The sequence below is a fragment of the Ruditapes philippinarum genome, unplaced genomic scaffold (genome assembly GCF_026571515.1).
Source record: "Ruditapes philippinarum isolate M1 unplaced genomic scaffold, ASM2657151v2 ctg1542_1_1_1_1, whole genome shotgun sequence".
Taxonomy (NCBI): domain Eukaryota; kingdom Metazoa; phylum Mollusca; class Bivalvia; order Venerida; family Veneridae; genus Ruditapes; species Ruditapes philippinarum.
The window spans coordinates 143885-166374 of NW_026866829.1; the positions used below are offsets into that span (position 1 = coordinate 143885).

Consider the following 22490-nt stretch of genomic DNA (forward strand, 5'->3'; position numbering starts at 1 on the left):
TATAGAATTTAAACTATCCACTGTTAATATAAGGGCAGCTAATATAATTAGACAGTTAACACTATAATATTAAAGGAATGTGAACTCAAAAATTAAAAAAAAGAAGTAGTTAAGAGTTGACCACAAAAATTAGAATGAACCACACATGTTTTATTTTACCTTAATGTACATATGTGATTCCACAGGACAGTTATTATCAACAACGACATTCAATGGGTTAAATAATGTTCAAAATACATGAAGGCGTTGACTTTACCTTTTTCAGTATCCCTCTAGGTGTGTTGGGTTGTGAGTTTGGACCTGAAGAATCACGTGGGCTCTTCACTTCGGAGTCATCAAAGTCGCTGACATCTGATACATCTTCCATTCCCATCTCAGCCATAAAAGCTGAATTATAAATTATAATATTAAAGGTCTATATACAGTACATGTACAAATTAAGTAATAATACCACACAGAAGGTTGCTCCATATAAATCATAGGGTCTGTTTGTTTGTTTGTTTGATTGGGTTTACGTTACACATAGGGTATGTAACATACGAAATAAAGACTTTACCTTAAAAGGGCACCACTGAGGTTTAAAAACTTTTTGAAATTCTCAATCAACTGCTGCCATTCAAATGGAAAAATATGCAAAGCTAATACAGTAATGTACATGTACTCAGAATTAAATTGAAAGGGTAACATTGCTGCCGATTACTGAAAGTTCTATATCAAAATTTACATCGCTATCAAAGTACTATAACTTGCTATGCAACTTAGTACATGTACTTATTTTGAAAGACATTTATATTTCAAATGTAACATTATCATACTCAAATCATACACTGAAATTAATGATAATAAGGTAACAATATTGACTTACTGTAATACTATCTATAAGCAACTCTTTACACAAACTATTAGAACATCTTCAATTAACAATTTGTTTAATTAACATTGTTTAAACTGGGAGGAAAAAAAAAACATTTTCAAAATAAATCATTCAATCAAAAACTATCTTGAGAGAACAGAAGTACAAAATCAAAACTGAAGAAAAACAAAACTGAAATGTAACATTGAAAGACAGGAGGTACAAAAATGTATTTGAACAAAATAGAACATAATTCTTTCCTAAAGAAATTTGGAATTTTGCCAATATTTTGAAAGTTTTCAAAAGTATTTTTATGTAACAATTTACGATTTATAAATTAATCAATACATGTAAATACAATATTGTAAAATTCCTAATTAAGACATCTAATACAACCTATTTTTTTCCCCAAATCCACCTGTATCGGTGGTTTTCCTTGAATGATAAAAAGAACCACATAAAACTGTGTCTGAAAATAGTTTGACCAAATCTCACTGACATATACCATATTGTGTAAAACAATATGTGGCTTAGCAACCAGAGACAGACATATAATAATGTATAGATGGTCATGCATTTTATATAATCTTAATAGCTGGATTGCAATTACCTTTTGAGTAGTAGTGGTAAAAATGACAGGCCTAAGCGACCGTATAAAGCCAGACTGTATATTATACTTTATCAGTATGCTGTTCTAATTATTTTGGCTTTTTCATATTGGACTCTTTCAACTGGCTGAATTTCATAAATTAAATTTGTCCAGCTTTTGGTTTTGAAACTGTCCTTCATTAATTAAGATGAAAAATTTAAGCTAGAACGCCAACAGTATAAAGCCTGGTCAGATTGCATGGATAAACACTTTTGGTTCAACCAGGTGAAGTGATATTAAACTAATGATATTTAAATTAGAAGTAGGGCACTTACAATTACACTTAGCAGAATAATGATTAATGATACATATATAATGATAACATGAAAAATTGAATGACAGACGTTTAGTCAAACTATTTTAATATGTAAAAGACAAAATAATACAAAAATCATACAACAAAATGAAAACACATTATATTATACATGTAACAAACAAAATCTTTAACATGAAAATGAAAATTCCATGCAACAGACAATAACAAGTTCTGAAATATCAACCCTTTTACTGCCTTCAAGATGGGTATAGCATACCACTCACAGTATACCAATATAGGCATACCAATCATTGCAATGTGAAATAATTATTTTGATAACTTGATCATTTACTCTCATAACTTTGGTTTGAAATGGCCAAAAAAGTGCCTTTGTATCTGAACTTTCCACATATCCTCTAATATAGTGTTTTGATATATTTTAGATACATATTCAAGTGAAAAAAAGCAATGAAAGTACCAGTAATTTGCTTTTTTTTGTTACAAATATTAATGGCAAGTACACTGAATATTATATAAATACAGTTCTGGCAGTAAAAGGGTTAAAAATTTCTATCATCTTTACTTGAGGGGGATTAAACAACATATTAAGAAGTTTAATATTTTTCATAAATTCACAACAAAACAAGGGGACTAACTCATTACTTCTTACCAGCATGCTTGGCTGTGAAAATAAATATGCCGTGTTGTGTCAATTCTATAACATTATGATCAAGTCTAGCTCAAAAGATAAGCAATGAATAATTTATCTAAAATACACAGGACCTAGCTTTTAATCTACAAGAAAATGTTCTATATATATTTTACCTAGAATTACTTAATTTCAAAATATCTAGAGATTTAGTCGAAAATTTAAAATCTTAGTCTTAATCTTTCTATTCAATTTTCCTTTTGGTTCATATTATCTAAACTGCTCATGGAAATCACAAAAGACTGAGTGATTGTAGTGGATTAAGAATAAGTCAGTTATCCTTAAGAGTAGGTCTGGAATAAGTTATCTTTTACCCATTAAGTGCATGTAGAATAAGGCAGTTACCTCATGAGTTAATTTAGAAAAAGTCAATAACCTCAGAGTAAATCTAAAATAAGTCAATTAACCCTATGAGATAATCTAGAATGAGTCAATAACCCTAATCTCAATTAAGTCATTGATCCCACAAACGGAATTGAAATTTGTTACCTCATAAGTTGATCTTGAAGAAGTCATTTAACCCATGAGTGGATAAAGAATAATTCAGTTACCCCATAAGTGGATAAAAAAATAGGTCAGTTAAAGTAAATCCATGAGAGGATCTTGAATATGACAGTTACTAAAACAAGTGAGTTTCCTCATGAAAGTATCTAGAATAAGTGGTTGTTTGTTTAATTGGGTTTTGGTTACATTGACACAGTATAGGTCTTATGGCGATGTTCCAGCTTTCCTGGTGGAGGAAGACCTCAGGTGCCCTTCTGTGCATTATTTCAGACACAAACGGGCACCTGAGTAGAACCACTGACGTTCCGTAAGCTAGCTGGATAGCTAGAATAAGTGAGTTTCCTCATGAGAGGGTCTAGAATAAGTGATTTTTCTCATGAGTGGGTCTAGAATAAATGATTTTTCTCATGAGTGGGTCTAGAATAAATGATTTGCCTCATGAATGGATCTAGAATAAATGAGTTACCTCATGAGTGGGTCTAAAATCAGTATGAATATTGGAAATTTTGTCTTGAATTTATTTAAGCATAAGACTTGCAAGTTCAATGAAAGAATGTAGACTTAACATTTTTGCCCACCTGAGTATCTAAACAACCTAGAACATTTTTCTTACATAAATAAAGTCAGTTATTTTCACTTAAAATACCGTTATAAATTATATTTGAAATGTAAGAATAGAAGAACTAGGATACGTGAGAAAAACTCTACAAAAATTACAGTGAAGAGAAATTGCACACAACTTCTAAAAAGTACACATACCATTTCCGCCATTCTCTGCTAAAATATTTAAAATACACATTTACAGTTAATGCACAATCTATCTAGTCTGTTGATATACAGTCTGGTTCACTTTTCTAGGTATAATACTATTATTATATCTTTAAGAAAACATAGGTTCAGTCTACTCTTAGATTCTATTTATAGAAATAGTCTGCTTCCATAAGTAGATATCTTTCAAAGAAAACTTGGTTCCAGTCTATAAATAAGATCTATAAATAGTGACTGACTGGTCCCTAATGTCTTCCATTGGCAAGCAAACACAAAATGCACATATAAAGATGACAAAAAGTACCCAATCATTACATATAGAGGTAAGATTTGACTTCTTGGCTACCAGTAACTATTTTAACGGTGAATACAAATAAGAAATCTATTATTTTCATTACTTCTAAGGTAGGAAATGCAACTTATCAAACCCTAATTAGGTACTTTTTATCATGGTTATGTCAACTGAAACATCTCAACTAAAGAATTTGATCCAAATTTTCTTAAAACATTCACATAAAACAAAAGCAACTGAACAAAAGTACAAATACACATATAATGATAAAAACAAAGTGATTATGAGAAGTATATATATACATATAATTTTAACATAACTTAATTAACAGGCATTTTAATATTATACCTACAGGGAAAAATTACAAAGCAAGGATTAGTTCCTAACTATATACATATAAAAACAAATAAATAAAATACTTTGCCTTTTTAAAGCATTATTCATTTTCAAAGGAATTTCATGCCATAAGCCAGGGACCAGTTAATCATTTATACATAATTATGTGATAGTACTACATACCTTTAAAGCTCTCCTTAGATAGTTTGGTTGGTTCAGTTGAACCGACACCAGTTGGTGTGTATCCACCAGATCCCTGCAAACAACAACAACAAACAGGTGATAACAGTAATACTTGTTGTCAGTGAGAACAACAGCTTCCTGTCTCAGCCACAAACAGAAATTTTACAAATATAATCTCACTTTTTATTAGTACACATAGCAACCAACCATATATAATTCAATTCAATTAGTTCAAAGACTTCAAATTTCAAAATTTCATCTGCATAAATTTTAAATTATGAACAAAGCAGGCTTTTTTCTTATCTTGTGTGTCTTTTTCATTGAAGAACGCTTTCTTACTTGCAAAACCTTTAATCTTTTCCAATAAACAAGAACACATTTTGAGTTGAGAACCTATGAAATTATTCACATCCTGCCCCTGTTTGTCAACATTCATCAATCTAATAACCAGAGATTTCTGTTGGAATGGAAAATCTTGTTAAAATAATCATTATATTATCAGGAAATACCAAAACTTACAGTAGAGGCCTCTTCTGGTGTTTCTATCCTACGTTTCTTGGATGGTTCTACTTCTTCCTCATCATCTTCTATATCAGTGTCATCATCGGTGGCACTCTGTAAAACAACAAATCATTCCAGGATTAGTAACATCACTCTTGTAACATAAACCCTGTTTTGTAGTATGACCAGGCTATATACTGTTGGTAGCTCAACATTTTGCAATTTGATTCCTAAATCCCTTAACATATGAATGGACTGTTTCAAATTCAAAGCTGGGCAAATTCATCACACAAATTCAGTAGGTTAGGGGTTAAAATAATAAAAAATAATAGCCAACACTTACTAGTTCAGTGAAAATATTTTAATCCAGTACATCTCCCTTAAAAGTTGTATCCCAAAAAAGTACTCATTGCACTCAACTAAATAACTATAAAATCTCAATATTCAAGAAGTACGAAAAGTTAACATTACGTTAACATATACAGGGTTTTTTCCCTTCTATAGCAAGGGCTGTTTACTGGCATATTTGCCGTGGCAAAATTCTTTAAAATCCTGCAGTTTTTCCCAAAAATTCAATTTACAACTAGATTTTTTTGTACCTGTTTTACAAATATAAAATAAAACATGTTTTTTTTTTCAAGTTTAAGAAAAGCTCCCCCAACTTGTGAGAAAAAAACCCTGATATACTTACAATATTTCTGACTTGCTGGTGATCACTGAACGAAACTCTGTTTCTCTGTATAGGAGAGGAATCATCTTCATCATCATCGTCATCATCATCACTAAAATCTTCATCTACTGACGTGTGTGACGCACCGGATAATCTCTGTTTTACCGGAATCTTAGAAGGGGTACTAGTGAACGGAGAGGCTGGGGATTTTCTCAAGTCACCCTCTGGTGTCGGGGTACGGCTGTACATGGGACGTTTAAAATCTCCTACAAATAGTAAATATTTCAAATTTTTACCTCATTAAAGTGCTTTTTTTCACTAAAATAAGTAACCCTTAGAAATAAAAAACAACAAGCAAACAAACTGCAATCATGGTCGATGATGAAAATTTTGTTCATCTGACATATTACATGAAGTTAAGCAAGGCAAATAAGAAATTCAATTTCATGTGTCCTTTTTAAAAAGTTCATTCTTCGGCTTCAGTAGAATTAAAATATAACTATAAAAGTTAACTAAATACTTTCTTTGTTCAATCTAAACAACTGATACCAAAATATACAAAAAATCATTATCAAAGCTTTGGAAAGCCAAAGGATTTATCAGAAAAATAATTTCCAAATAAATAAAATTGTGTTCATCTACACCACAGGTTACCAAACTAAATCCCAAAGAAATAATATACAAAATGTCAATACTACAATTTCTTACATTTCATTCAATTTTTTAAATTCTAAGCTTAATACATTTTCTTCATTTTAATATTAGGTTACAATATAATAATGAAGTACAATGTATTATTTTCACACATATCATTTTATTAGTTGTCTTTCTGTTAAGTAAAATAAACAAGACAAATTTCAGATCAGAAAAATTTAATGTAGATGGACAGTTTTAAAAGAAGCTCGAGTCAAAATTATATAAATGGAGAGATTTTGAGAATAAAAGTAGAAATATAAAAATAGCTTCTGCAAAAGGAAGACAAACTAGATTCTTTATGTTAATTTAAACAAACAGCATGTTGAAAAAAATCATATGATATATAATTAGAATTGTTCAAATCGGATGACCATTTTAGAAAAGATTATATTTTTTTGTATGTGTATTTTGTGACAATGTGTGTTAGTCATACATCTGGAAAAATGTTTCTTATAAAGACAGACAAACTTTGTTAAAAATTAATGTAAATAATAAAATATGCTACATAATACAAGTGGAATGTGAAAATGTCCACAGCAAAAGTCTGAATGAAATGTAAGAATTGTTAAATAAAACACAACAAATAAATGCCATAAACCGTCCTAGTTCTACAGGATGTGTGAACAAATATTTCCATCAATACAGGATGTGTGTAAAAATATTTCCTTCTAGAAATGTTCAATGAAAATCCGTCCTGTGTGTAAAAATATTTAACTTATGAAATGTTTCATGAAAAATACATCTTAAGCATGAATACCTCTCAATGAAATCTACATTAACAATATCTTCCATTTCTTTAAAATATAAAATATGAAAGGAGTTGAATATATCTTTGAACAATGTATTTTAGTTAATTGACAATCTTTTCTCGCAGCGTACAAGAAAGGTAGCTTAAAAATTTAGTTGCAAACACGAATTGTCCATAGATCTACCAGTGGTCTGTCTGTCGACCTCATCTTCAATAATAATAATGTTACAGAACAGTCAATAAAAACACATATCATTATTATAACATCTCGGGTTAATAGTTTGTGTAATATTGTTTATATTATTATATAATTCTGTTTATGTAAATAAATAAACAATTTCATGCATATAAAAAAAGACACGTCATTTATTTCGCAAAATTACAAAATCATAAAAGAAATTAGTTATTAAATTTCACTGAACACAGGTCCTCAGTATCTACTATTGAAACCTTACAATGACGAAAAAGACAAAGTTCATATCTAATTCATAAAACTGAAATTTTAAAGTATCCAAGGATACTATACATTTTTTCTAAAATCTACATTTTGATACTTTCCTTTCAAGTGTATCCAAGGAAACCATTTAAATAAATAACAGACAATAGAGAAAGCATTTGCCCTGGAATTTTCTGAAGTTTAATCAATAAAGCAAACATAAATTCAAAATATTATGTGTAATTTTTTCACATGCTAATCTTTTTTTTCAATATTCAGAAATATATAATTTTCCTTTCTGTATGAATAAATTATTTTTGATAAAATAAACATGACATGTTTTAGATTTCTGAGATAATTCAAACCAGTCTGTTATTTCAAATGCCAGGGCAATAAAACATAGTAGAACTGAAGACTAGTCTATAGAATGAGATAGTGTGCACACTGAAAACCAGTCCAACTACAGTTTTTGGTTTTGGTGGTCACCTGTGCTAACTAGAACTTTTCGGAATTTCACTGGTGATCGTCGATGATTCGGATCTGGGACTAAAAATTCAAATTGTTATATTATCGCAATAAGATGTCAAAAGCAAAGCTGTGTGAGAAAAAAAAAGAAGTATAAAAACAATCATATCCTTAAAACCTATATTAACACAACATCACATAGAAAACAAACAACCCTACCATACTACACATGTAGGAATGATTTTACTGCTTTCTTGCTTTTTGGTATGTAAATATACTTGTTCCGTCTTGATTCAGGTATTGCTTAATATTTATTTCACAAATTTTTTCCCAAGTTTTTACCTAAGTTATTATAAATAGTAGTTGAAGATGTGTTAAACTGAATGATAGATATTTGTTTACATTGCCATCAGTTATTGTCCGTTTGTTAGAAAAAGGGCGACAACCAAGATTAGCGGTGATGCCTAAACACCATATTTCATTGCAAACCCTGTATAGGTATTCAAGACGTTACCATCCATTAAATCAATAATAACCTTTGGGTTTGTGGCAATAACCAAGTATTAGCCTCTAATTAAATTACGAAAATAGATGTTATCCAGAACATGGAAAATGTGGGTTTTTCCCAGCTAAATCCCCGGTACAAACAAACTTCTACTGTTAAAGCTTCATGGTGCACTTCTCCTCACAGTAGATTAGTCAACCTATTGCGCTTAATTTCAAAGCTTTAACAGTAAAAGTTTGTTTGTACCTATGGATTAGCTGGGAAAAACACAAATATTCTTAATTTCGGAGTAAGTCTATTGAGCACTGAGCAGCAAACCAAAATGAGTCTCATCAGATCAGATTGCAATACACGCTGAATGACTATACTGCTAGCATTTAATTATAAATTTAGGACTGCCTCTTGTGCTTCAACAGGTAGAAACATTTCAATTCAAAAGTTATATATCTGACTTTAGAAAAGCTCAGAAAACCAGAATGCTGTTAGGAAGTAAAGATTCAGCAAAATTGCTCTAACTCTTGGCTACAAATAATAAGCTGCACTGAATAGAGAATTCTTAGACTGAAATTAAAGTCAACTACCGGTAGTAATATATACTTTCTCTTATTACCAATTAAATGATTTCAAGCTTTTAACAATTTCTTTCCTTCAGCACAAAAGATGAGGGTCATAAAAATAACCTCATTGAGAAAATTTTAATGTGAAGCTTCACACATAGTTAGACATTGAACCATTGTGTTATAAGCACTTTACATACACAAATTCTTTTTTTCTAAGAAGCAACATGATCTTTGAACATTTATTTCAGATTTTATATAAATGGGTCATACCAAGTGCTTTGAGAATTCCTGTTGTAATAAAATACAGAAAAGAAAATATACTTTTCTTTTCTTTTAAATGTTGTCATAATAAAATCTTCGGATAATAATTATTTTGGAGGAGAATATCTATAAAACACTATAGCTATTTGAATGTTTTCCTATTTCTGGACAAACCATCTTACAAACCTACACTGTATATTTTGTTATATCACTACTATTACTACAACATGTACATGTAACAGACCATTTCATTGGTCAAATGACATCTCTACATGCACATTGTATCCAATGAAATGCTTGATGAATATTTCTTGAGAACAAAGTTTCACTAATTAAATTACCCACATGTAATTTAGGAGCAAAGCAATTGTGCCTATGTTGGTTTCGATAAAGCAAACAAACCTACTACATGGTATTTCAATATTGTAAAGAACTAATAAACTAAGTTTTTATTCATAAAGTCCTATAAGAGTACATCCATGCTTACATAACAAAAAATACTAAAAGAACACATTAAAATATATATAAAATTCTGAGTAAACTCAAAAATTACAATAAGAATATATAATTACAGTGTACATTTTTTTTCTCTCATCAAATTGTACTAAGAATATAAGGTATGAATATATAACATTTATTTGCATATCTAAACATTTCCATGCATATTTTGATAATGGTCACACATACCTGGTTTCCCATTGGTTGCCTTAACATTAACTCCGCCCTCTCCATCATCATGTCCGCCTTCTTCGTCCTCGTCACTGTCCATTTTGATATGTTTGGTCAAGCTGGTCTTTACAGCTGCGCCCTAAAATAAATCAAAGAAATTTGTTTCAAAGATTTGATGACATACATCATGGAATTTCCTCCAATGGCGCTACATCATTTAATGTATGTACCATTCTATGTTATGTGAAATTAAAATAAAAATTGGATATCATACAGTGATATATAATACAATAAATTTGCACTTTTTTTTATATGAAACTTGTAATCAACATGCACTCTTAATTTGCACTCAAACCATGCATTTTACGTATCACCACCTTAGTGGAGAAACAGGTTTAAACCCTACTGGCATTCAAAGGAGTTGACCAGTCACTGCACTTACATAACAATACAATGATGTCATGTTAAAATATGCTGGATGTTGAAATAGGGACTGACATCTGTTATTGTATTGCTCTAGAAATACACTATAATTTAAATAAAATTTCTTAACTACATGAAACTGATAAATTAATGATAAATATTATCTATGGTGGCTGATTTATGCCATGTCATATTTTCACTCCATGAGGCGCCATGTGAAAACACAAAAATTTGACGACTTTGGATACCTTTGCTCCATGGCGAGAGGAAAACACGATATAATGACAAAATCGCCACTCTCATATTTTTGCCTGGCACCTCGCCCCTCAAGGTGAAAGTATCACAAAATGTTGACTTTTTTTTCATATTTTCGACATTGCGCCCCGACGAGAGAAAATACAACAAAATGATATAAAGCAGCCATCATAATCGTCCCTTTTACATTTTGAGACGAATATTTTATGCAACCATTTTCAAGTTTATTGGCTTTTCTAGAGAAATTAAATTATAATATCATTTTTATAATGATTTTGGAGGAAAAAAAACTGCCTCCCAAAAAAGATACCTTTTTCATGTAACCTTCGCCAGAAAATACTACAACTTTCATATTACATGTACCTTTTCTGATTACTGACCTAATAAATAAATAATTTCATGATATGCTGATACAGCAATAAACCCTACCTTGCTTTCTTGTATCCTTGCACCAAAATTAAACCTTGGAATCTTAGATTGTTTGGACATTTTTGATGACATTTTATATACTTAATTCGATTACAAAACAAATCCTCGAAATATGACTCTATTAACCACAAAATTTTCTGTAACACTTTCATTTAAATTCCATTTCTCTTCAGAATGAACAGAATAAAAAGTCACTGACACTGGGTATATAGTCTTAAGATAATTATTTACTTTCACTTTCCATTGTCAAATATTTTCAAGTACCTTACACCATGTTATGATTTTCAAATATCGTAAAGTCCACACAGTTTTATTATGTCTATTATCAAAATGTCTTACACTGACCATAAATACTTTAAGACTTTAAAACCAAGATAGTATATATATATAATATTTGATGCCATTTTCTATGTATTTATCACCCACATGTGACACACAAAGACTAATCTTGCATGCTAAATAAATTTTAATCCTATTTATTACAACACTTAACCAACACACTTAATCAGGCCAAATTTGCATAAAATTGACTTAAAGACCCAAAGAACTTAGTATATATTACTTTAGAACAGAGCAGAACAGAACAGAACCCATACATTTCAAAACTTAGTCACGTAGATATTTCATTACATTCCCCGCAAGAACATCTCAGTTTTGAATAAATCAGTCAGCAATATTCATCAAAACTCAAACAACAAAATTAATACAAATACTAAAGTCATTCTGAAAGTAATCTTTTAAGAAAAACTCTTCGTTTAATGTTTAAAAGAAAAACAAACAAAGCCTTATCTCAGGTTCTAGAAACATATACCCATAGCTTCCAAAATACTCCCAATTTTATAAGAATGACCAAAATTTCATTACTAGAATATTTGTGTTTGTAATTTTTGTAATTTTTCAAATTTTCATATAAATCAATATGATAATCCACAATTTACAGTCCATAAATCCATTGTATGCTATAAAATAGAAATAAAATGAAGAATATAGCATCAATTTTTATATGTAAAATGTTATCTTTATGCTATATCCAATAAAGTTATTACATGGCACTGTACAAAAAGAAAATAGTATAAGTTTCAATAAGTAAAATCTATTTTTGCTATATCCAATTTGCTTACTAATGGCCACTGTACAAACAATAAGTGTGTATTATGAATTATATCAGTATTCCCACTGTGATCTAATCCATACCCTCTCTTGTTATATTCAAATGACATAAGTAACCTGATAAGTGAAGTAAATACTTGACCGAAGGTGACTATATAATATGTAAATGTTCAATAACACTTATCTATTCTTCCTAAATGCAGCCCTATTCATTTACATATCAAATATTAACAGAACTAGTATAGTTACAAGAAATTTTGCTGACTAATAAATAATATTCTGTTTCTATTACTTCATTAGAAATTAAAACTAACACTATTAATTTACTTATCTAAAATAAACAAAACTTAAAGTTACACACGATTTTTTGCCGACAAATAAATAAATTCTGTTTCTATTTGCTTCCCTACAAGTTAAAACTAACACTGTAACAACATTAAACACTAGAAATGAAAATAGATAAACTAATAAAATTAAAATAAACATAATTTCATAGACGCCTCGTTACATTGTTAATCATTAAAATATTTCTTAATCATCAAAGATATGTCATTCTAACTCTTAAAAACTGTTTTGTTCCTAAAAACACCCTTAATTATAATATAATTATCATTAGCAACATTAAAATTTTCACATTATCTCAACTCATAAAAGATGAACCCTCAAAATACTTTTTCCAGATATATAGTTTCACAGTTATAAATTCATTTCAAATCCAATCCAATATAATTTTAACATTAATATATATTTCCAATATCAAATTTCATCCTTTTATCTTTTTTTTTTATAAATTGACATCTTTTTTTTGCAAGTCCAGACAGAATAGCTGTAAAGTATACATCACTTTTACAACAAAAACAATTTTTTTCTATACTTTGATTTATGAAGTATATATGTAAATATTTATCAAATACTGACCCTATTTGATCAGACCTATTATTGAATGTTTTTCATGCCAGAATACACAACTGTAGCATACATTGTACAAAAGTTAAAGAAATTTTACCATTTAAAACCTATAAAATCATCAATTGAATACTCATGAGGCGTTTAAGAAAGCTTGGATTTGATTGAAATATCAATGGTAAAATAAAATGGTAGTTTGCACTTATTTTTCTATAAAATCAACAAAAACTTTTGAAATAAAATTTCTAATATCAAAAAGTTTAAAACCAATATGTAAAGTTATAAATTGTTCTCTTAAAATAAATAAAATAATAATATACAGTAAAATAAAATAAATAATAAATAAATAAAAGAAGGTTAAGTCATCAAAATCAGTCAGAGCTTTATATGTGCCAGCTAATCATTTTCAAGGGCCACAACTTTTCTAAAAGTAATTTTAAACTATTTTCTAAAACTATTTCAATGAAATCAAGATGGACACAATTAGAGCTATTTACAATGTTACAGGGCAACAGATCGTGCATTTAATTTTATTTTTTGTATGTGGCATTACAATAATTAAATCTACAAATTAATATTAAGACAAAAAGATAAAATTTCAACTCAGTATAATAAAACTTATATATAAATTTAAGAAAATCCTTCTTATTAATGTATGGGTTATTTTGAAATACTGCCATTGGTTAATTTTCAAATATGATCTCTGGATTAGCCAATCAGATGCTGTGTTGTATATAATATAAGACTGACAGTTAAATGTCCAACCTTTGAAAATTTACCCTTTCCATGCTAAATATCTTAACATTACTGGTCCATCTTTTAATCTGGACACTAATAATTCATTACTTCTTGGAAAAAAATCAAAATATTATTGTATTGTCTTTATAACAAACAGTGCAGACCACGGTCAGACAGCACAGATGCTGCTCTTGGTCAGCACTGGTTCCTTGAATAAAATCTGTTGCTGCTATCAGGTTAAGGGTAAACGTGCCTCTGTGAAGACAAACACATCAATAAGGCCATCCTTCAAGGTCAAATTTGAATACAATTAACAACATTACTCATTCAAAGTTCATATAATGACCCCAGATTGTGAAAAGTGTAAAAACTATATTTTAATGTGCACATTCTACACAACAATAACACAATGACAAAACTGTACGGAAAAAAAAAATCTGTACTTAGTGCAAGTGTTTGACAAATAATATATGAAAATACACAAATATACATGAATAATATATGAAACGAAACAATTTCAATGTTTGAAAAAATCATATTTTTTCAAACTTTGTAAAACAAGAATATTTAATATATATTATGATAAAACAATAGATATATTTTGTTTATAAAATTCTAACACAAAATACAAAAGAAAACAGGAAAAGGGAGGGAATTATGTTCACTAACAAACCTGAGTAACGAAAAGCTCTTCATCTGAACCAGAGTCATCTCCCTTTGCACACAAAAATGGTACAGTATAAGCATTGGATTAAAATCTCACCAGTTTAGGACAGAAGCACAGGTTTAGGATATATATAAATGGGATCTCATTCTCATTAAACAAAAATTAAATTTTACTTATTTCTTTGTTGATTAATCTAAAAATTATTCTTTAATCTAAAAATTAATCTAAACTTACTACCTACGTGTAAGACGCAAATGAGGCTAATCTCAGTGTTAAGTAACTGTTGTTAAATTTACAAGTTAAAATTCCTAATATGTGCATGTATTGAAAAAAAGAGAAACATTTTGCAACAATTAAACTGTAAGAATTAATGGTCGTGACCTGAATTGATTCTGTGTATAAACAACCTAAATTCATTAAAATATCAAATCAGGACTTCTTTTTTTTCTTTTATACAAAAATTCTACAGGTTTTGTTTTTTTCTCACACTACAAACAGTTAATTTCCCTAGAAAATGTTTTAAAAAAACATTACGAGTGAGTTCACAATTTATTGTTAAAGGGATATTAGCTTAAAATGAAACTTACAACTACCACTGGCTGAAAGGAAAAATGTGGGGTAACTAAATCATAAATATCAAATATTCCTAACTTCTATATATTAATGGTGCACTTTGAATATGGTTGTGGTTGTTTCATATCTATTTTCGTTTTCATTAAGAATGTAAATAATCTTTTACAGATGAGCTAAATCACAACAAATAGTCAGTAATAGACATATTTCCCATATGCGACAACCAGTGATTTGTTTAGCAAGACTTAAAATGTATTTATACTACATTAAAGGGGAGATAAATCTGGGCCCATATCCAAATAACATTTTTTAAAATCAAAATTTTTAATTTTCTTCAAGGAAACAAATTTTATGTGTGTCTCAAGTGCAGAATGTGTTTACATGGATACCTAGAAGCAGGTGCAAAGCACATGCAAAATAAAGTGATATAACAGTTTCATCTTAAACGGGGAAAAATAAATCCATGGTACACAACACTTTATAACATTACCACATTGCTTTTCTTCAATGAAGATTTCTAATAAAGTCAATTAAAAGGTTAAAACAAACATAAGTCATTTGCACTGAATGGGGAAAAATTAAGATGCTATAAGCAAAAGACATAATCTATTTGGGGTAAAAAACCTGTAATAAAGTGATGAATTTCTGATCCCTTTATCAATCATTATACAAGCGTAATTTTCAATCCATTATTTTTTATAGTTTATTCTAAATATCTGAATTCTGATATAAAAGAATATCAAATCAAACAAGGGTGCCATAGTCACAAAATACGCCCGTTTACGAAAGCTTTAGATGGAGATGGGGGCATTATGGATAAGTGTTATCTAGCAAGCAAGTTTTTATTCTTGGCACTGTGTTGTTAAATGAACCTTAAAACAAATCAGTAGCGAAGATATGCACAGGATGTGTGACCTTGACCTTGGTCGCAGGGACCTGAATTTTATGCACGGCACTCAGCCTCACAATGATGAACATTTTTGCCAAATTATATTGAAATCCCTCTATGCATGTAGAAGTTTTGCTCCAGACAAGCGTTTTTCTATGAGCTCTAACTGTGACCTTCACCTTTGACCTAGAGACTTAGTTCATGTGCAGGGCACTACGACTCATGGTGGTGAACAATTCTATAAAGTAACATTAAAATTCCTCCATGCATGTAGAAAATATGCTCCAGACAACATCTGGATATTTAATCATCTCCAGTGACCTTGACCTTGCAAATATTAACCTAAATTAAATGTGTCACACCTGTAGTCATGATAGTTACCATTTGTGCTACAATCCATCAATAAATGATGACTAAATGGTCACTATACACATCTTCAAATTTTTATCTGAACTTTGACCTCTATGTGTAACCTTGACTTTGGTCGCAGGGATCTGAATTTTGCGTGCGACACTCAGCCTCACAATGGTACACATTTGTGCCAAGTTAAATTGAAATCCCTCTATGCATGTGGAAGTTTTGCTCCGGACAAGCATTTTTCAATGAGCTCTAAGTATGACCTTGACCTTTGACCTAGAGACCTAGTTCATGTGCGTGACATGGCTTCTCATAATGGTGAACATTTCTATGAAATTTCATTAAAATCCCTCCATGCGTGTAGGAGATATGCTCCGGACAATATCTGGATATTTCATCATCTTTAGTGACCTTGACCTTGTATATATTGACCTAAATTATATGTATCACAGCCATAGTCTTGATAATGACCATTTGTGTTACAATCCCTCAATAAATGATGACTAAATGGTCCATATACACATCTTCATATTTTTATCTGAACTTTGACCTCTATGTGTGACCTTGACCTTGGCCGCAGGGACCTGAATCTTGCGCGCGACACTCCGCCTCACAATGGTGAACATTTGTGCCAAGTAATATTGAAATCCCTCTATACATGTGGAAGTTTTGCTCCGGACAAGCATTTTTCAATGAGCTCTAAGTGTGACCTTGACCTTTGACCTAGAGACCTGGTTCATGTGCGCGACACTGCTCCTCATAGTGGTGAACATTTCTATGAAGTTTCATTAAAATCCCTCCATACATGTAGGGGATATGCTCCGGACAAAATTGGACGCCGCCCGCCCGCCCGCCAGGGGCGTTCCCATAATACGTCCCGTTTTTCAAATAAAAATTGGTCATGGATATTAATTTTCAACAATATTTCAACAAAACCAGACTGAGATCTTTTGAAGCTTATGATCAGCTCTTACCCTTAGACCTTTAGACACGAAAATATATCAAGACCAGCTAATCAGTGCAGTCTGACCAGGCTCTATACTGTTGTTAATTTATTTCTGTATTTTGATATTGAAACTTCTTACGCTATGAATGAACAGCTCCAAATTCAAAGCAGGGCAAATTCATTACACACATTCATCAGGGATTCTAGTTCAGAAGATACTACATATCCTTACATATCAAAACATTTTCAAATTTTCTGAACAATTTGTCATCCAAGGTCAGAAACAATGAAAGAAAGTTTCTTCATAACAATATTTTTGTTACAATACTCATTTACCTGTTCATATTTTACTATATTAACTGCATGTACTACATGCACAAATATGACCCGAAAAATCTGAATTGTATATAAGAGTGATCGATAACAACGTTGCTGACATCATAACATTACATTGCTGATGTCATAACATTACGGTGGTAAAATAGTTTGAATACAAAGAGGTATAGAATAAATAGGCATAGTAAGAGAATGTTAATCTGGTCCTGAACAGCTCAAACTCAGCATATCTGCACTAATGCCATTCTGTTTTAACAAGATCCAATTAAGTCAAATAAAAGTTTCCGAGAATCTGCATTACCTTGAGTTTATGGTCATCAGTTGCCGAGCTGATATCAGTGTCGTCTGCCCAGGAATCCTGTCTGTTGTCATGTAACGAGTGTTTACTGACCGTCTGGTCATCTGAATCGTCAGCTGTAGCAACCAATAACAACAAAATGTGAACATTTCATTCAGTTCCAGAGAACTCTTCTAGTATATGAATAATTTCGGTACAAAAGCAGTACCTGTAATTTTCGTATAAACCTTTAATTTTTACTTACATTCTTCAATAATTGGTATCTAATTGCACAGATGCAAGAACAGGACAAAATCTAAATACACAATGTATTAGTTTGGCAGTTGGTAAACAAAGTTTTCATCACCTATGTGTCAAGGTCAAGTGAATATCCTAGCAGCAATTTTAAATTTCACAAAGGGGACTAATTCAGCAATATTTTATGTTAGTCATAGGACCTGGTCAATGATTTTCAATTGAATACATCTTTTTGGAGTTGTATTTGTTGGGTTTTTAAGCCACACTAACACTAATATGGTAAAATGGCAACTCAATTGCCCCTCTGTGCACTATTTCAGGCACAAGCCAGCACTTGAGTAGAACCAGAACCACCAACCCTTAGTTAGCTCACCCGGTAGCTTCCTCACATGAAATAATTCAAAGTTCCTGGCAGGATACCCACTTTGGTGAGGGGCAAATTGTTTGAAGTCAAAGACCTTAACCATTCTGCCATAGAAGCCCCTTTGAATACATCCGTGAAGTTTTTGATAAATACCTCCAATGGGTTATGAGATACAAAGTTGAACACAAAATATGAAACAGTTTGGTTCCAAGAGGAAGGTCAAAGCATAGCTTATTTCTTTGTAACAAATCAAGTTAAGAATAAATGAAAAATCAGTATGTTTATATACCATCCTCTTCATGACCTTGGGGCATTCCTAAATGTGGCATTCCAAAATCTGAAGCTGAGTTATCTCTTGGCGTGGTGTGTCTACTCGGAGTGGCAGAGTCAGTGGTGCGTGGCGTGCTTGGCACACTGCCAGTTAACAGGTGCCGTTGTTTAATGTTATGGTCAAATACAACCTGAGAACATGCGTGATGGGCTTTCATCATAGCACAGTCTTCTGCTGTCCAACCTTGAAAATAAGCAACAAACAAGGCTGTATTATTTTCCAAGTTACAAAACTGAAGTATGAAAAATAAACTTTTTTCAGTATCAGTTTCTGATATTTACCATATTGTTCAACAAATGTTATCTTGTATTCAACTCTTTATATGTTTTATTAAAAATATTTGGAACCTTTATAATAAAAATAAATGATAAAGGACACAACATTAAATGCCACTGAGTGAAAGTGAGTCATAGGGAGACTATTTTTCTGTGTTTATTTTAGGAAAGAATATACACCAACATGGCCACCAACTAAGTCAGATAAAATACGGCTTACTATGGTAAAATGAATTCTTATTGAGGACTGCATTCCTGAGAAATTGTAGAAATATTTATGACTGAGTTCAGACAAGCACTTATACATTTATAGCACTGTCAAAATATGAGACAAAAACATGAAGTGATGAAAATCACAAAACTGGTCAATGGTAATAATGAAATGGAATATTTCTGTTTGGAATTCTACATCTACAGTAACAATACCTTTAACATCTTTGAGAGCTGTGCTGGCTTTATGTTGTAATAGCAATTTAACATGATGAATTCCATCTTCTATACAGGCATGGTGTAACGCAGATCTAGATCAAATAAAATTATTATGTTATAAAAGCCAAACCAGTGTAAAAAGAAGGAAAATAACACAAGGGTGTTTCAGACTTAATAACTTTTTCTCTTTTAAACAATTACCACAACATAATGATAGCTCTGTGTTGTGAAGCAAATTTATTGAACTTAACATCTTTGGTGAATGACTATCAGGAAAGTGGCAAAAAAGTGTCCTTTAAAGAAAGATTTTCAATGAATATTGAGTAAAGACTACTATGAATTACATGTACATGCCATATAAATTATCATATTACTATATAAAATTCTGACAGAATTAAACTTAAGTTGTTTGTGAGCTCAAGAATTTACATGTATTTTTTTTTTTAATAATTTGTTAGGTTTTAAATCAAACTACACAGTAACAGTCATTTGGCAAGATTTTTAGCTTTTAATGCATGAGTGGGCACCTAGGTAGAACCATCTAGATTCTGATTACTTGAAAGAATATAAAGTCCCTGTTTCAAACCTACAGTGGTGATGGGCAAGCAATTTGAAGTCAGCGGCCGCTCGGCCAAGGAGGTAAAGAAGACTTTATCAACCAAGCTACAGTATAATGGAAAATAATAAAGGTCTATAATTCTTAATGTTTCTTAATGAATCAGAATGATGCTGGAACATTTTAAGAAGCTATTTTTGGATTATATTTCAAGAACTTAGAAACCTTTGTTCGTTATCCACTAAATTAGGATCGGCACCATTCTCTAACAGGATCCGTGTAGGTTCATCTCTCTTGGATGGATCTTGAACTGATAAAATCAATGGAGTTCTCCCGTCCTGTAATACAATATCAAAATTCTTAGAAATATAAACGTATTAAACAAACAAATTTTGTGTTTAGGAAAATAGACATAATATATATACATTTAACTCTATGGTAAGAATTTTTTATCTAAGCAGAAAGGCATACTGCATCTTAAACAAAGTTAGCTTTCATCATGCTTATTTTGTGTAACTGAAATTTGCTGCTTGAATTTGCAGCCCTCCATTGTTAATGGAGGGGAATTTTGATACCAATATGATAAAATCTGAGAAGCCAACAATATACAGTCAAGTAAGGTTGCATACATGTAGATGTGCCAGCTGGCCTGGCTTTCTTGTACTGACATATTTAAGTCATTTTTATTAGCCCTTGCATTCAAGGATTGCATTCATAAAGCCAAAAATTATGTTACTTGGTTACACCATTTAATTATTTCTGTTTGATATTTCTGGATTTTACTCTGATTTTAACACATTTTTGGCCATATCTAAGTTGTTGATCCACTTAACAGGCATTCTTGGAAAACTAACCAATAATTACCAATATCTCCGCAAGTGACTGACTACTAATCTCACATAATTTTTTTCAAATCAGCAGTGGGAAACAAATGACCATAAGACTCAATTGTCACTAAGAAATGACGCCTTGCTGAGGATCAAACCAGCGGCTCCTGGATTACTAATCATATGCTCTCCCTATTGAGCTAAGTGGGCAAACATATTCATGTCAATTTCATTTCCAATTGGCACACCAATGTTTGTAATAGTATAGAGTAGAAACAATATATAAAATTACACTAATCTTGTATAAAAATAAAATCAGATTTTTTTTTTTATTTGAAAATGACATTGTACCTTATTTTTTACGTTGACTTTGGCCCCATATCTCACAAGCAGAGCCACCATGGCAGTATTTCCCTCCTTCACAGCCAGATGTAATGCTGTATTTTTGTCTTTATCTGTTACATTTATGTCAACTTTATGCTCCAATAATAATTTTACACACTTTTCTTGATTACATTCTATTGCCTGAAATAGATGAGGAAAGGTTTAATTAATTATATGTCTTATATACAATGATTAAAGCAACCACTGTCTGGCAAATTATCTTATTACTTTTGGCATCTAGTTACATTATTCTGGTAAATACAAACCATGCTTTGATTTTCTTTATATATGCAATTCATGTTTTGATTCTGTTTGTATGTAAATAATGTTTGTTTGTATGTAAATAAAATTTAATGCTTGTAAAAATTCTGAAATCATAAAATGTGTATCTACACACTGTTTGAATTTAAACTCGAAACAAATTTGGCGTGTTTAACTTGACATGCTTGATATTTTTATCATGTTGTATAGTTCATACCGATAATAAATAATGTTTCTTGTATTTTGTATGTAAATAAGGAATTTTAGAATATGATTAACAAAACGAAGAACCAAATTTAACATGACCACCAAATGGTGTAATCATGATTATTGCGTATTTTCAGCACCCTTATAGTCTGGGCAGAATACATGTATTATTAAAAGTTTAATACATATAGTGACATTCAAGTTTACAATGGCATAATACCCCACCCATGTTATTTTATCAAAATTTTTGTTTATAAAAATCTGTAGATAAGTCGGTCAATCATATTGTTTTTCTTTTACTTTATACTAGTAGACTACGTACAGTAAACAGCTATACTACCGTTATTATATAGGCATTGAAAAGAAACTATTTTATCGATTGAAAGAATTATAAAATCTTATTGTAGCGTAGTTTATTCTACCGGTGATAATAGGGTCATTACTGATCCGTCTTAATTTTACAAAACATGACTGTCAAAAAATATTCAAATACTAATTGGCTTTCCGTAATATTCGAGTTTAAAACTTAAGTAAGGGTTTAAATATCATGTACAGAAGATTAAAAACTTTGAAACAGGCTTTAAGCTGATAAGTCAACAGAAATTTAAAAGTATTTAATATGAAAATATGG

The 22490-nt window shown here is 30.7% G+C and overlaps 1 protein-coding gene across 32 annotated transcripts in view; it reads right to left on the minus strand.

Moving 5' to 3' along the window:
- Positions 1 to 22490, minus strand: part of LOC132733823 (ankyrin repeat domain-containing protein 26-like) — an 83611-nt gene that overhangs the window by 55401 nt on the left and 5720 nt on the right. For 23 of the 32 annotated variants that reach the window (XM_060720528.1, XM_060720513.1, XM_060720527.1 and 20 more), the window contains exons 3-15: positions 21359 to 21532; positions 20406 to 20518; positions 19622 to 19716; positions 18879 to 19103; positions 17992 to 18104; positions 15177 to 15188; positions 10080 to 10200; positions 8088 to 8147; positions 5743 to 5987; positions 5070 to 5165; positions 4551 to 4623; positions 3731 to 3748; positions 257 to 387 (exon numbers count right to left, since the gene is read on the minus strand). In XM_060720528.1, the coding sequence (XP_060576511.1) occupies positions 257 to 387; positions 3731 to 3748; positions 4551 to 4623; positions 5070 to 5165; positions 5743 to 5987; positions 8088 to 8147; positions 10080 to 10200; positions 15177 to 15188; positions 17992 to 18104; positions 18879 to 19103; positions 19622 to 19716; positions 20406 to 20518; positions 21359 to 21532 (1476 nt within the window). Of the gene's footprint in view, positions 1 to 256; positions 388 to 1249; positions 1377 to 3730; positions 3749 to 4550; positions 4624 to 5069; positions 5166 to 5742; positions 5988 to 8087; positions 8148 to 9401; positions 9420 to 10079; positions 10201 to 11168; positions 11244 to 15176; positions 15189 to 17991; positions 18105 to 18878; positions 19104 to 19621; positions 19717 to 20405; positions 20519 to 21358; positions 21533 to 22490 lie in introns of those variants that run through there. The other 9 variants (XM_060720515.1, XM_060720522.1, XM_060720518.1 and 6 more) reach the window with 9 other exon arrangements.